This window comes from Tetrao urogallus, assembly GCF_951394365.1.
Source record: "Tetrao urogallus genome assembly, chromosome: 8".
Lineage (NCBI taxonomy): Eukaryota > Metazoa > Chordata > Aves > Galliformes > Phasianidae > Tetrao > Tetrao urogallus.
Genome location: NC_136821.1, coordinates 25054527 through 25068369, shown reverse-complemented (window position 1 = coordinate 25068369; position 13843 = coordinate 25054527). Strand labels below are relative to the sequence as shown.

Sequence of the window (13843 nt, the reverse complement as noted above, 5' to 3'; positions counted from 1 at the left end):
TGATTGTATCGGCTGTGTTTTTTCCCTTTCCCTTCAGGTATTTATGTGCATGTGTGTGTGTGTGTATACGTGCAGGCATATAAACACATGTGTCTGCATAAAGATCAGTACTTTTTAAACTCATCTTGCTTTTGGAAAGCAAACAACACACTCTGGTGAGATGATTTTCTCTTACTACTATTCTCAATTTCCACGCACCTCCAGTCACATGGGGAAAATGGTCCAAAAAGGAAAAAAAAGAAAAAAGAAAAAGAAAAAGGGAGCAGACAGAAAGGTGTCTGTGACTGAAGGACATAATAGTAAGAAAAGTTAATCTCCTGGAATTCCTGCGCTATTGACTCTCAGCTCTTAGGGCATGCTATTTGCACTGTTCCAGTTAATACAAATTGTAACGTGCACCTTGTACCACAGAAATAAAACATGACTTTGTGTGTGATCTTAATACACCCCACTGTTTATGGTATCTCATGTTCTGCCTCTCTCAAGCTTCTTCAGTGAGTTATATATATTATGAATTTAATAAATATCTGATTGGACAAGTAATTATGTATTACACATTCAAATACAGGAAAGCTAAGATCCTTTTAAGTTATCCACTTCTGTAACTACTTGGAAATATTTTCTAATGAACTTGTCATATGGCGTCTTCATTATTAACATGGTTTCATAAGATAGTGTAATATCTCAGTCCAGCCCAGTTCATTCACTGAGGGGAAAGGTGTTTTCCAACAGCTTAAGAGTCAGTAATCAAGCATCTCTTACCAGCGTCACTATTGCACATTCAGCTGTCAGCTGTGCAGCGCTGAAAAGCGTCCGAACAAAGCGGTAGATGTGCTTGTGATCAGGGTCATGCTTGTAGTAGTCATCCGGAACTTCTTCCCGCTGAAATAAAGTCCTCTGAATTACTGAAAGTTTGTCTTACTACTAACCGAGAAGAGCAGTCACACACAGTTACTCCTACTGAACAAACAGAAGCTTATGCAATCTTTCCCATCTAAGTGGCAAAACAAAATCATACACTGAAAGAAACAAATAGCATTGCAATGTTATGAATGTTAGAAATGAACCTAAAAACACAATAGCTTTGGCTGATATATTTGTTGTCAACACTATTTGGATATGTAAGGCTAATGGGAAAGAGCATGAAAAGTCTTCACAGGACATTTTCTTGAGATATTCCAGAGAGATAACAAAGGTAACGAACAGCTAAATTCAATTCTGATGTGATGCTAAGCTGCTTCTAAATACAGCAAAGAATACAAGCTTAGAAATACATTAGTCTGTAAAAGCAATGCTAAAATGACTATTAAGCAATATCAAGGCCCCAGAAAGAAAGATTGTGCTCTCTCCAGAAATCTAATAGTGATCTTAGACCTAAAAACCTGTCAGAAAAAGAGACGAGAACAAGATACTGAAATTGAATCATAGAATTGTTCAGGTTGGAGAAGACCTTAAAGATCATCAAGTACCTAAGTTACATCTAGTAACCAGAACCTAACCATACTACCCTAACTCTTAACAACCTTCCACTAAATCATGTCCCTGAGCACCACATCCAAATGGTTTTTAAACACATCCAGGGATGGTGACTCAACCACCTCCCTGGGGAGCCTATTCCAGTGCTTAAACAACCCTTTCTGTGAAGAAGTTTTTCCTGATATTCAACCTCTACCTCCCCTGGCGTTGCGCCATTGAGGTTGGCGTTGAGGCCATTTCCCCTTGTTCTGTCACCAGTGAGAAGAGACCAACCCCATTCTCACCGCAATCACCTTTCAGATACTGGAAGAGAGCAATAAGGTCTCCCCTCAGCCTCCTCTTCCCCAGACTAAACAGCCCCAGTTCCCTTGTAGGCCGCATTCTCCAAGCCCTTCACCAGCCTTGCTGCCCTTCTTTGGACCTGCTCCAGCACCTCAATGTCCTTTCTGTACTGAGGCACCCAAAACTGAACACAGTACTCAAGATGAGGCCTCACCAGTGCTGAGTACAGGGGCAGGATGACTTCCCTGGTCCTGCTCACCATACCACTCCTGATACAAGCCAGGATGCCACTGGCCTTCTTGGCCACCAGAGCACACTGCTGGCTCATATTCAGCCGACTGTCCATCAGTACACCAAGGTCCCTTTCCATCAGGCAGCTCTCCAGCCACTCCTCCCCAAGCCTGTAGGGTTGTCTGGGGTTGCTGTGACCAAAATGCAGGACCTGAAACACTTGGCCCTATTGAAACTCATACAGTTTGCCTTGGCCCATGATCTAGTCTATCCAGGTCCCTCTGTAGTGCCTCCCCTCCCGCAGATCAAAACTCTCTCCCAACTTGGTGTCGTTTGTGAACTTACCGAGGGTGCACTCAATCCCCTCATCAAGATAATTAATAAAGATGTTACATAGGCGTCCCCCCAGTATTGACCCCTGGGGGACACCACTCATGACCAGCAGCCAACTGGATTTAACTCCACTGACCACAACTCTTTGGGTCCAGCCATCCAGCCAGTGTTTCACCCAGCAGAGTATAAGCCCATCCACACCATGTGCAGCCAGCTTCTCCATTAGGATGCTGCTGGGGACAGTGTCAAAGGCTTTTCTGAAGTCCAGGTAGACCACATCGACCTTACCTTCATCCACTAAGCAGGTCACCTTGTCATAAAATGAAGTCAGGTTTGTCAAACAGGATCTACCATTTGTAAACCCATGCTGACTGGGCCTGATCCCCAGGTTGACCTTTAATTGATCCACGATAGATCCCGAGATTATCCATTCCATAACCTTCCCTGGCACTGATATGAAATGATAGGTCTGTAGCTACCAGGATCATCTTTCTGGACAAAACTGACCACAAAAGTTGACCGGCCAAAATTGACCACAAGGTAGAAGTACCTGCACATGAAAGTGCATTTTTGCCGTCTGAAAGTGGGAGGAAAAGACTGAGAACATTATTTGTGATTAAGCTCTATGATGCTACTAACACAAAAGTTTGTTACTTCTGCAGTGAGGCACAGCAGAGGCAGGACAGTTACCTGGATTTGGACTTCCTTGTGACGGAATCTTTAGAGGACAACACGTGCAGCTAATTATTAAAGGAAGAACGGGTACTAGGCCCCAAACCCTATTGCTGGAGACACTGTAATTATTTCTTTTCCCCTCATAAGCATGATGCATGATCTCTACTGTATTTCTGTCTGTATACTGAACTATGATAGAAGAAGCCTTTAAGTGTTCCCTAAAGGATACAGTGATTTCCCTTTATTCATACTCACTAAAGAGGAGGTAAGCAATAGATCATAAGATGTTAAATAAATGCTAAATAAAAGAAATAGACTGTCTGAATGATGATATGACATTGTCTTCCATTAACAGTTCTCAAAGCAAATCAGCTGATACAGACAGTTTGGGACCAGACATTTCTGCTGACGTGCAACAGTGTACAAGAAACCTTCCATAAAGCTCTTCTCCTGAAGTTCATTACTTTCATTAGGTTACATTTATTATGTATAATTCCTTGCACAACGGGTCCAGTTTATGGATGAACCTCTATCAAAACTTTAAACATATAACTGTTTATTAACAACTGCTTATTAAAAAGTGAAGGAGGAGAGTCAAGTTAAGCTGCTTTCACTCTGGTAAGTCACAGAACAAACAACTTTTAAAGCTCTGTCAAATTCATTACAAGCGATAGACAAAATAAAGTAAGCAGTCCTGCAGTGCTCACATGGACACAAGGCACGCACTGCACTCCTGAGCTAGCTGTAGTGTCAGGCTTTGCATCCTAGAGACCATCTACAAAAGCCCCAACACCAGTCACGTTAGAATCACATACAGGATGCTCCTAGGTGTTAGTGCAAGCAGCATTACCATGCTGGTTTTAAAATTTTGCCTTTTAAGGCCTACTGTCTTGTACAAATACTACTTGTAAATATTCCATTTACAGTCTAAACGGCTAGGCACGTGCCTACTGTATTTTTCCCACACAAATGGGAAAGACTTTTAACTAATTAAAATATTGTTAAAAGAGGAAAACAGACAAGCAGTTTTCATTTGAAATATACATGAGTTAGTATGTGCTTGCTCTAAATACACCTATTTTTATTTCAGATAATGCATAGAAAAACATATATTGTACTATTGAGAAAGAGTGGTATAGCTGATAGCAGAAATCCACAGGACACCATCTCCACTGTACCTTCTATATAAAGATGTAATTTTAAATAATTTGCTTCTGATCTGGTGCTAATACATTTTTGTAACTTCTACAAATCCAGATAAAAAAAAAAAACGCATACACAGAGGCTCAAAAAAAAAAAACTTACTGTGAGAGGATGAGATTTTTCATCAAAAATATCCAATGATCTGTCTGAATCTCTGCAAAGCAAAGATCTGTTTTAACACCAAGACTTCATTGGCAATGCTATGCTCCACTAAAAAGTGTTATCCATTGAAGAATAAAGGAACATTTTGTATAGCTTTTCCTAGAACAACAGATAAAACTATACTGCATTTTTGCAAAGCATTTAATGATGAGATCTTACAACCGAATATTTAACAAGATAAACAATGAACCCATGTTCTCACCAGTAAGTCCAACCACATTTCCAAATACAGAAGCCGTCGCTTATACTATACTCAGCGCACTTCTCCGTTAAAATGTGACACCATATCATTCAATTATTTATTATTTTAGAAAGGCAGCTGCAATTTTGAAGTGTGTGCTGTAATTAGCTGTAATGGCAGTGGTTATTTGTACACAGGACATGGGGTTCCTTCAAACATCAAAACTAATCTGTCCCTCTGTACTCAGGTAAAGCGAAACCAAATCTAAAGGCTGGTTTGCAGTGAGTTAAGTGTATCTCCCTCACTCTCTCTGCTGTCTCACGCTTCTCTGCTGAAGAAGCATGTGCCTTTGGACAGGCATTTCACTGACCATTATGTATCAGCTCAAGAGGGGTACAAAGAGAAGGCAGATACATCATCAAGTTTCCAGATTTTTTCAACTCCCTTAAGTTACAACTAGTTGTTACTGAAACACCATGGCCATAACCCTGGCTCAAAAATAAAATTGATAAGTTTCAGAATAAAGCAACCCTGGAGTTTACTCACCTGTTCTTTATATGGTAGAATATTGCTAACGTTACGCTAAAAAGAAAAAGAGAGAAAAAGTCTTAAAGCACATTCTGTGCAGACTATTCCACTGCAGAAACTGTTGTTCAGGGCAAACTGTTCAAAATCTGTTAAGTCTTCTCACTCTCTTCTAATTACCCCAAGGCACATTTCCGTTCTTCACCGCCTGAACAGCATCTACCCAAATCAGATTTGCTAGCCAAACTGCTTTTAAATGTGGTACAGACATTTGTGCCATGAAAGAATTACACCAAATTTTAAGCACGTACCTTCACTGTGATTAAGTGACATTTATTGAAAACACAGACTATTCACAACTGAAGTATGGTAACAGTTCTATTTGAGGTTACATAAAGCCTTGTAGAGGCTCTGCTGGTATTTTAACTTTGCATCTCTGGCTATGTAGTTTAGGATATGTCTAAGTCTAAAAACAGAGCAAAATAAAGAATGCCAGCATAATCCAAGGAGGATTCAGTCTGTGCTGAGTCAACTCAGACAATAAAGCTGACACTCATCTAATGTGGCCTGATTTCCTATTTTTGTAGTGACAACAGGAATACTGCCATCAAAGAAAGCCATCATGGACAAGCACTGATCAATTGCCAGCTACGCAACACTTAAAAATGGCAATGGCACCAAAGGACAAGTGGCATGCTCAATACTTGTTTGAAATCTATTTGAAAGCAGCAAATCATCTTCGGTGTTTCCAATCTCTATTAAACTGTTAAGACAGTAAAGCTTTCTGGGCCTGAAGCTGCTGTTCTTCCTTTCACTGAGTACTTCTCATTTCTCACCTGGTATAGTTTACATGAAAAGAACAGTTTCTGTAGTATCCAACAGATAAAACAGTCATTTCCACTGGAGAACCAAAAAGGCTAAATAATTCTTTTAACTACCCAAAGTAACAATCATACCAGGAAAATGTAGACAGGCTGGAAGTAAAAATAAAACCAAAGCCAACAACCTACCTTTATCCACAACTAGAGGGCAGACTAACACCACTGGCAAGCAGCAACCAGTCCTATATTTTCTTCCTGAGACTTCCTACAAAATCCATTTCAAGTTTTCCCAGATGTACAATTTGATCACTGAACTCCTCCCAGTACGTACTTTAGAACCCAAAATGCCGACACATTTCTGCACTGGTTCTGGTTCTCAAGTGTATGGAAACTCATCTGAAATACACATTAGCTCTGTAGCTTTAAAAAAACCACCAACAACCCTGTTTCAGTAGTCTGCAATTACCCAGACTCCTACACCCCTTCCACAAGTAACCTGAACAAGCAAAGCTGTGTTCCTATCGCTCAGCTGTATGGCTAGCTTTGAAACAGACAACGCCACAAAATCCCAAACAGATGTTGCTTAGTCCCTGTCGATAACAAATGGTTCTTACCACTTTATTGTGCTTCTAAGATTAGGTTGACTGACTGTACTGTCATCTATAAATATTGTTGAGCACGAGCTGTATTTTTTTGTAAGCTGTCCTGGAGAAACCTAAGAGAGAAGAACAGGAAAGAAATTCATGAAGATTGATTATGTAAGCTTGGTTTACCACACTGAATATTGGCTTTAAAGCTACAGCAGCTACTGAGATCTTTGAAGATGACTGTCCTGATGTGCATGTGACCTCATAGCCATCAGGTTGCTTAGTATAACTTTGTATAACATAGGCTAAGTCATCTCTTGCAATACACATTTTCAGATGATTACTTTTCAGCAGAAATAGCTGCAGCTAAAGCAGCAAGTCCTCTGGTTTTCTCAGTTCTCCTCTACTCCATTCTTGTCAGATCTGAGGTCTCTGTCTTTCCATTATATATTTTCTTATAATTCCCTCTATCTCTATTTTTTCCCTTCATCATTCCATACCCTACACCCTTACATTTTCTGGTTATCCAGCATCTCTCCCTGCAAAGAAACAACTTTGCTTTTGGGGCTATGTTTTATTCCATTTTAGAAAAACAATAAAACTTTTCCTAATGTTGCTCTCTTCAATCATGTCTTGCTAAGCACCTGGAGTCTGGAAATAAAGACTGTCATGTTCCATCACCTACACTAATGCATAGATTTAATACTTGAAGAAATTTTCCTACCTTATTGTAACACTAACTCACAGGCTTCCTTGAGCAGTTTTAGCCTGGAACTCAGGCTAGAACACTGTAACTGAGGGAAGACCTTTAATCTAGCAATTGAAGTTTAATTGGTTTTGCCATCATCGTTTTAAATGCCCTTGTCTAAAAACATGAAGGACTTCCATATGAAAAGGCTGACACCCTTCAAAGCATAATGGCTGCCTGGGAGCATCTCCCACTTCAGTGGAAGTCTGCCAGCAAAAATGAACCAAACACAGTTCACCTTGGTGCTGGGAGACCAAAGCTGGAGTTGTAAGGGAAGAAGTTGGGGGGGGACACAACCTCACACTTGTACTCAATACAATAGTCGTGAAATAGTGCTATCTTACCAGTAACTTATCAGTAGACACTTCTGCTTGGCAATGTTTTTAAACTTTGTTTAGTAACTTTCACTCTTAGCCTTACTCATCAAAAATGTCTGTATCCACTTATTAATGACATTCCATCTTTTATATCTTCTTAAATCATGTCAAAGAAAAATATCTAATGTGTGCAGAAGAAGCTTGGAGCACGTATTCAGCTACTGGTTTATCATTTGTTCATGCTAATGATACCATTTATTCATTATTCTCTCAGTGCTGAACACATTTCTTACAATAAGCCTTGCAGTGACGCTCAAAGAGCAAGTTGTTTAAACTTGGCATCTCATCTAAAAAATTAACTCAGTTTTATTCCTGCTTCAAATACTAACAGAGGTGGTTTGACTTTATTTTATTCTGTACTGTTTTGGAATGCTCAGGAATGATATGACAGAATCCATTACTATTCATTCTTTTGCCATCAGCCGCTCTATGCTCTGTAATACTATGCTTGTTTCTTTTTTGTAAAGACAGGCAAAGACAATTCAGTTTTATCTTGCTAACAAGGATTTAGAATGAATGCATGACTACACTACAGCTGTTTCTGCAATTTGTCTTTATCTCATGTACTCAACATTACCTAAATGGCACACTACCTCAGAGTTTTACTCACGTGGTTGATGTGGTTACTCTTCCTCTTCTCTCGTACTAGAAAAATGGAGAAAGAATATCAACTGAGAAGTTTCTAAAATGTAATCCTGATACATTCCATTAATCTAGTCTTCTCAAGTACGTGAGCATTAAAAGTTTCTAATTTCACTGCTAGGTCTCTGGAAGAGTGAATTTTTAGCAAAAACGCCAAGTTTTATCAAGCTAATAAATGATGTACTACTTCCAGCTATCCACACGTATGCTCTGGAAAACTACCTGCTGCACTGAGAGAAAAGCATCTCAGCGCTGAAAAAGATATTACACATCATGGAAAAACTGGATTAAAGATAGTTTGGATAGACAATGTCTAATGCCAAACAGCACTTAGCAAACAGAAGTGAAAGCATCACACTGTGACTCTGCCAAAGACACACAAAGAAAGTGAGATGCCCAGCATAATACACGTGCTCTCCCCTATTAGACAGCATAAGGTAAAAAGGTGTTTCACTACAGAGAAGGTGCAGGAACAAGCAGTATTATCAGGTAACTGCAGCCCCTTTATCTGACCATCTCAAATTGTGTCAGACTTCCCCCCCAAACAAAGAGATGAAGGTTAACTTTCAGCCGCTGTAAGAGCATCAGAAAGCAGAACAGCGCTGTTAAGGAGAGCTGAGAGTTGCAGGCATGGAGTTTGAGGAGTGCAACAAGCTGTACGTGTGACCAGTCTGGGCAGGTGACAGACCCTCTGCACAAAGGACTGCCCTTAGACAGTCACCACCCGTAAGCAGGGCACATTCTCACACATTAGAAGCCACCCCAGAAGAGGCCTGCACTTCTTCTGTACCGTCTCCTCTGGGGAGTCAGACCACTGCCCCTTTCCTCTGCTCAGAGATTACCTGAGCGCTGCAGAGCTGATACAAGTGATGATTTCACCACTGGCAGTATTAGCAGCACTGAAGTGACAGACTGCCAAAACAACACTACTGCCCTGTGGGGAAGCTCCTACAAGGTAGAAGATTCTGTGGCTTTCCATCACCCCAAGTGCAACACTAGCTTAGAAAAAATGCTTCAAACAAGAATTAACTAAAAAAGGCACAGAAGCATAATCTTAAGCTCCTTTTTTGTTGCAGCTTCAAGTCCTAGTATTGTCAGAATTATTTTTTATTTATGCAATATGAAAACACCTCTACTAATAAAAGTTTTTTGAGTATGTAGCTATGGTAATTGCTTACAATTGACTTTCTGATTTAAATAAGGACTCTGCAAAGAAACTGAAAATCCCAGTATATCCATGTAATTAAAACAGGATTCAAGAATAATTATGCTGCTGAAGTTATTCATATTGCTTCAAACAACACATGCGGAAGCAATTGATTAGGACTGATGGCTTAGGCTTACAATTCCCCACATAAAACTTTTTTTTTTTTAAACTAAAACTATTTTTTTTTAAACTTTAACTTAAAAAAAAAATGTTTTTAAGAGTCCTTGGACATAAAAGCAAAAATGAAACAAAACCCCCCAACATTACTGCACGAAGCTTGAGTTCCACTTGTGAAGCACAAACACCTTGCTCACAAATCTCCTAATATCTAAGTCTTTATAATCACAAGTGTTTTTAAGCATTACATAAATAGCCTACAGATGCATTTCTGTGCTAACATGGAAATTATTAATCCCTATGCCTTGAAAAAATTAAATTAATTCAAATGCTCTCATGGTATGTAAATAAAACAGGCAATTTTTTTTCTGTTTTCCTCCCCATTTTTTAATTGGAAAAAACCTTTGCTTACCATCTGTTTGAGATTTGCTCAGGAAAATTGTGCTTGCTCTGGGATGATCAGACGGATTGGATTCCAAAGCTAAATCTGAAAGAGAAAGGACAGAAAAGGAGAGGCTGTCAGCAGAGGACTAAGATTACTGCAAGGTTCTCATCCAGCCTTAAAATGCTCGAGTGCAGTGATGGAATCAAGATCAGAAACACACAAAATGAGCTCTCTAAAGCAAAATCTCTTTTTTGCCAAGACAAACAAGAATCTGAAATTTCCTCTCAGAAAAAGGCCTGCGGGCTCATTCCTACCACCACGCTGCTCTCTGAAGTAACGCACGGTGTCCATCAGAACCAAGGCAGGGCAGGCAGCTGGAAGCAGAGCCTGGGCTCAGTACCAGGCAGAAAGCCAGAACCTCACTGAGGCCTGAATTTACGGACACGGACACTGCAAGCCTTACTCTTCCTCTATGCTTTATGTATCCAGTTGGTCAGTAAATAATCTTAGTGATCTTATAAAGAGTTCAGTAAGCAACATAGTGTGCTGATAAGTACCAAAACATGGATCTAATACTAGTCCTCTGGAATTTCAAGTAAAACTCAATGTAGCTAACACATAGCTAGATAAAAATAAAATGATGGCTTTACTCCTTTGCTGCAACAAACTAGTGGTGGCACTAGATAAAGATACAGTGTTCCCTTAGATTAAGATAGAAATGAACTACTAAAAACACCACAATGAATTTTGATCTGCATTAGCATAACTTCTGCAAGCTGCTGTTTTTGCTGTTGTTTTTGCACACACTAACTTCTGTAAGCACATAAGCAGAAACATCACTCGAACAGTAGGATCCTGGAAGGAGCAAATTCTCAGCAACTTACATTCTCATCTTCATGTGTGCTATTTATGCCATGCTAACCATCAAAGCAAGCAAGTTCACAAACCTGCATCAGTGTTCCAAGGCAGTATGTCAGTGTTTTTCTAAGAGCGTGACAACTGCAAAGTTATCAAAGAATCACCATCAACTTTTCATGGGAAAAAAACAACTTCAGAGCTTTTTATGCACGTGACAAAAGAGCGCTGAGTGAACAGCCAAGCACACACAAACCATCTTGCTGCTGCAATCCTTAGTGACAGGAATCCACAGCACAGCCACAGCCTCACGTGTCAGCGACAGAACGTAACTGTGAGAGAGCGTGTGTGCCCGAGAGAGTTCTTGTTCCACGTTCCCACTGTAACACGACATCAGTACCGAGGCCTGGATATTCTCCAGGTACTTGGCTTACATCACTGATGTCAGTCCAACAGCATCGTTCTGACACCAGTCCAGGATGCAGACCACCATAACCTTGAATCTCTAATACACAAATACAGCAGCCAGCGTCCATTAAGGAATGTGACAATTTTTTATCCAGGAGTTTTCCCTCTCAAAAAAGGCCACTGTCAGCTATGAAAGAAAATCATCTTGAGTAGGTTTTAAAAGCTAATGGGAAGTCAAGTCTAACCACCATGGGTTTGTGAAGGGTAGGTCCTGCTTGACCAACCATCCTCTCCTTCCACAATCTAGTGTTCTGCCTGTTGGATGAGGGAAAGGCTGTTGATGTGGTCTACCCTGACTTCAGCAAAGCCTTTGACACTGCCTTCCAAAGTATTCTCTTGGAGAAGCTGGCAGCCTGCGGCTTGGATAGGTACACTCTTTGCTGTGTAAAGAACTGGTTGGAAGGCCGGGCCCAGAAAGTGATGATGAATTAAATCCAGCTGGCGACCGATCACGAGTGGTGCTCCCCAGGAATTGGTACTGGGGCCTGTCCTCTTCAATATCTTTATTGATGACCTGGATGAGGGCATTGAGCGTACCCTCAGTAAGTTTGCAGATGACACCACGTTGGCTGGAAATGTCGATCTGCCTGGGGATTGCAAGGCCCTGCAGAGGGATCTGGACAAGCTGGATAGCTGGGCTGAAGCTAATAGGATGAGATTCAACAAGACCAAGCTCTAGGTCCCGCACTTCGGTCACAACAACCCTAGGCAATGCTACAGGCTTGGGGCAGAGAGGCTGGAAGACTGCATAGAGGAAATGGACCTGGGGGTATTTGTCAACGTTCAGCTAAACATGAGCCAGCAGTGTGCACAGGTGGCCAAGAAGGCCAATGGCATCCTGGCTTGCATCAGAAATAGTCTTGCAAGCAGAAGCAGGGAAGTAATTGTCCCTCTGTACTCAGCACTGGTGAGGACACACCTCAATACTATGTTTGATTTTGGGCCCCTCACCACAAGAAAGCCATTGATGCCATGGAACGTGTTCAGAAAAGGCCAAACAAGTTGCTCCAGAGGAGATTCAAGCTGGATGTTAGGAAATACGCTTTTCCAAAAGAGTGGCCAGGCACTGGACTGGGCTGTCCAGGGAGGTGGTAGAGTCACCAACCCTGGAAGTGTTCAAGGAACATTCAGACATCGTGTTGAGAGACATGGTTTAGTGAGAACTCCAGGTGACAGGTGGACAGTTGGACTGGATCATCTTGTAGGGCTCTTCCAACTTCAGCGATTCTATGATTCTAACACAAAAGCAGTGTTTCTATTTCCACTTTACTGTGCTCGCTCATGGCATACGGTAAGCATGTAAATGCAGTAAGGCATCATGTACTTAAAAATGTTAAGAGGTCCAGAAGTCCTAGAACAGAATTTGCCTTACTGCTTACACATAAAGTACCACTTGCACATATCTGGTTATCTGAAAAAAAATTCAGCATGTAATAGCATGCCACACTAGCACAGTCTAACTACTATTTGTAATATCTCAACAAATAGCATAACCTGTTTAAAACTTGTCCATAGTGTACTAAAATGAATTTGGCAAAATCATTTTACAAAGATAATATGGAGACCAAGTCTAGCTTTCCGTGTTAGCACCCTACCAAAAATAAAAATAAAAAAGGCCGATATAAATCAAAGAATTTGCTGATGACGGTAAATTTCAAGTAACTTCCTGAATTTGAAAGAGAGATTATTCAGAAATGGAAGTATTTAATAGATTGAGTTCAGTTTTGGGCCCCCCATTACAAGAAAGATATCGAGGCCTTGGAGTGCATCCAGAGAAGGGCAACAAAGCTGTGAAGGTCTGGAGCACAAATCTGATGAGGAACAGCTGAGGGAACTAGGATTGTTCAGTCTGGAGGAGACTCAAGGGAGACCTCATCACTCCCTACAACTCCCTGAAAAGGAGGCTGTGGTAAGGTGGGGGCTAGCCTCTTCTGCCAGATAGCAACAGGATGAGAGGGAATGGCCTCAAGTTGTGTCAGGGGATTAAAAAGGATTCCTTCTCAGAAAGAGCAGTGAGGCACCGGCACAAGCTGCTCAGGGAAACGGTGGAGTCACTGTCTCTGAAGGTGTTCAAGATCTGTGGAGACGTGGCACTGAGGGCCATGGTTAGTGGGCATGGTGGGGCGGGTTGGGGTTGGACTGGGTGATCTCAGAGGACTTTACAACCTTTATGATTCTGTGAGAACACCAAATGACCGAAGTGTTGCCAACACGCAGAGCACGATTGCAAAATGCATAATTAAAATACAGATCATTACTAGCAAGTCATGATGTTAACAGAGGAAATAATCTGCTATTTATTTATAGTTTAACTTCCAGAAGAACAGACAAAGTCAGGAGGGAACAGATCTCAGGAGGTCCCCATTCCAACCTCTTGCTCAAACAGGGTCAGATGCAAGGTGGAACAAGGCTGCTTGGGGCTTCAGCCAGCTGAATCTTAAAAGCTTCCAATGGTTTTAAGGCTGCACAGCCACTCTGAGCAAACTTATTCCAATGCTCAACCATAGTCACAGGAGAAGATGCTTCGTTATAACCAGTTGGAACTTCTTGTTTCAATTTATATCTCCT

The 13843-nt window shown here is 41.0% G+C and overlaps 1 protein-coding gene across 2 annotated transcripts in view; it reads right to left on the bottom strand.

Annotated features, from left to right (window-relative positions):
* The window catches only part of CCNYL1 (cyclin Y like 1), a gene marked incomplete at both ends in the record, with an annotated part of 32260 nt that overhangs the window by 8058 nt on the left and 10359 nt on the right, over positions 1–13843 (bottom strand). The window contains 6 exons of one of the 2 annotated variants that reach the window (XM_079538866.1): positions 763–882; positions 4303–4354; positions 5090–5125; positions 6504–6604; positions 8212–8246; positions 9980–10054. In XM_079538866.1, the coding sequence (XP_079394992.1) occupies positions 763–882; positions 4303–4354; positions 5090–5125; positions 6504–6604; positions 8212–8246; positions 9980–10054 (419 nt within the window). The remainder of the gene's footprint in view (positions 1–762; positions 883–4302; positions 4355–5089; positions 5126–6503; positions 6605–8211; positions 8247–9979; positions 10055–13843) is intronic. The other variant, XM_079538867.1, reaches the window with a different exon arrangement.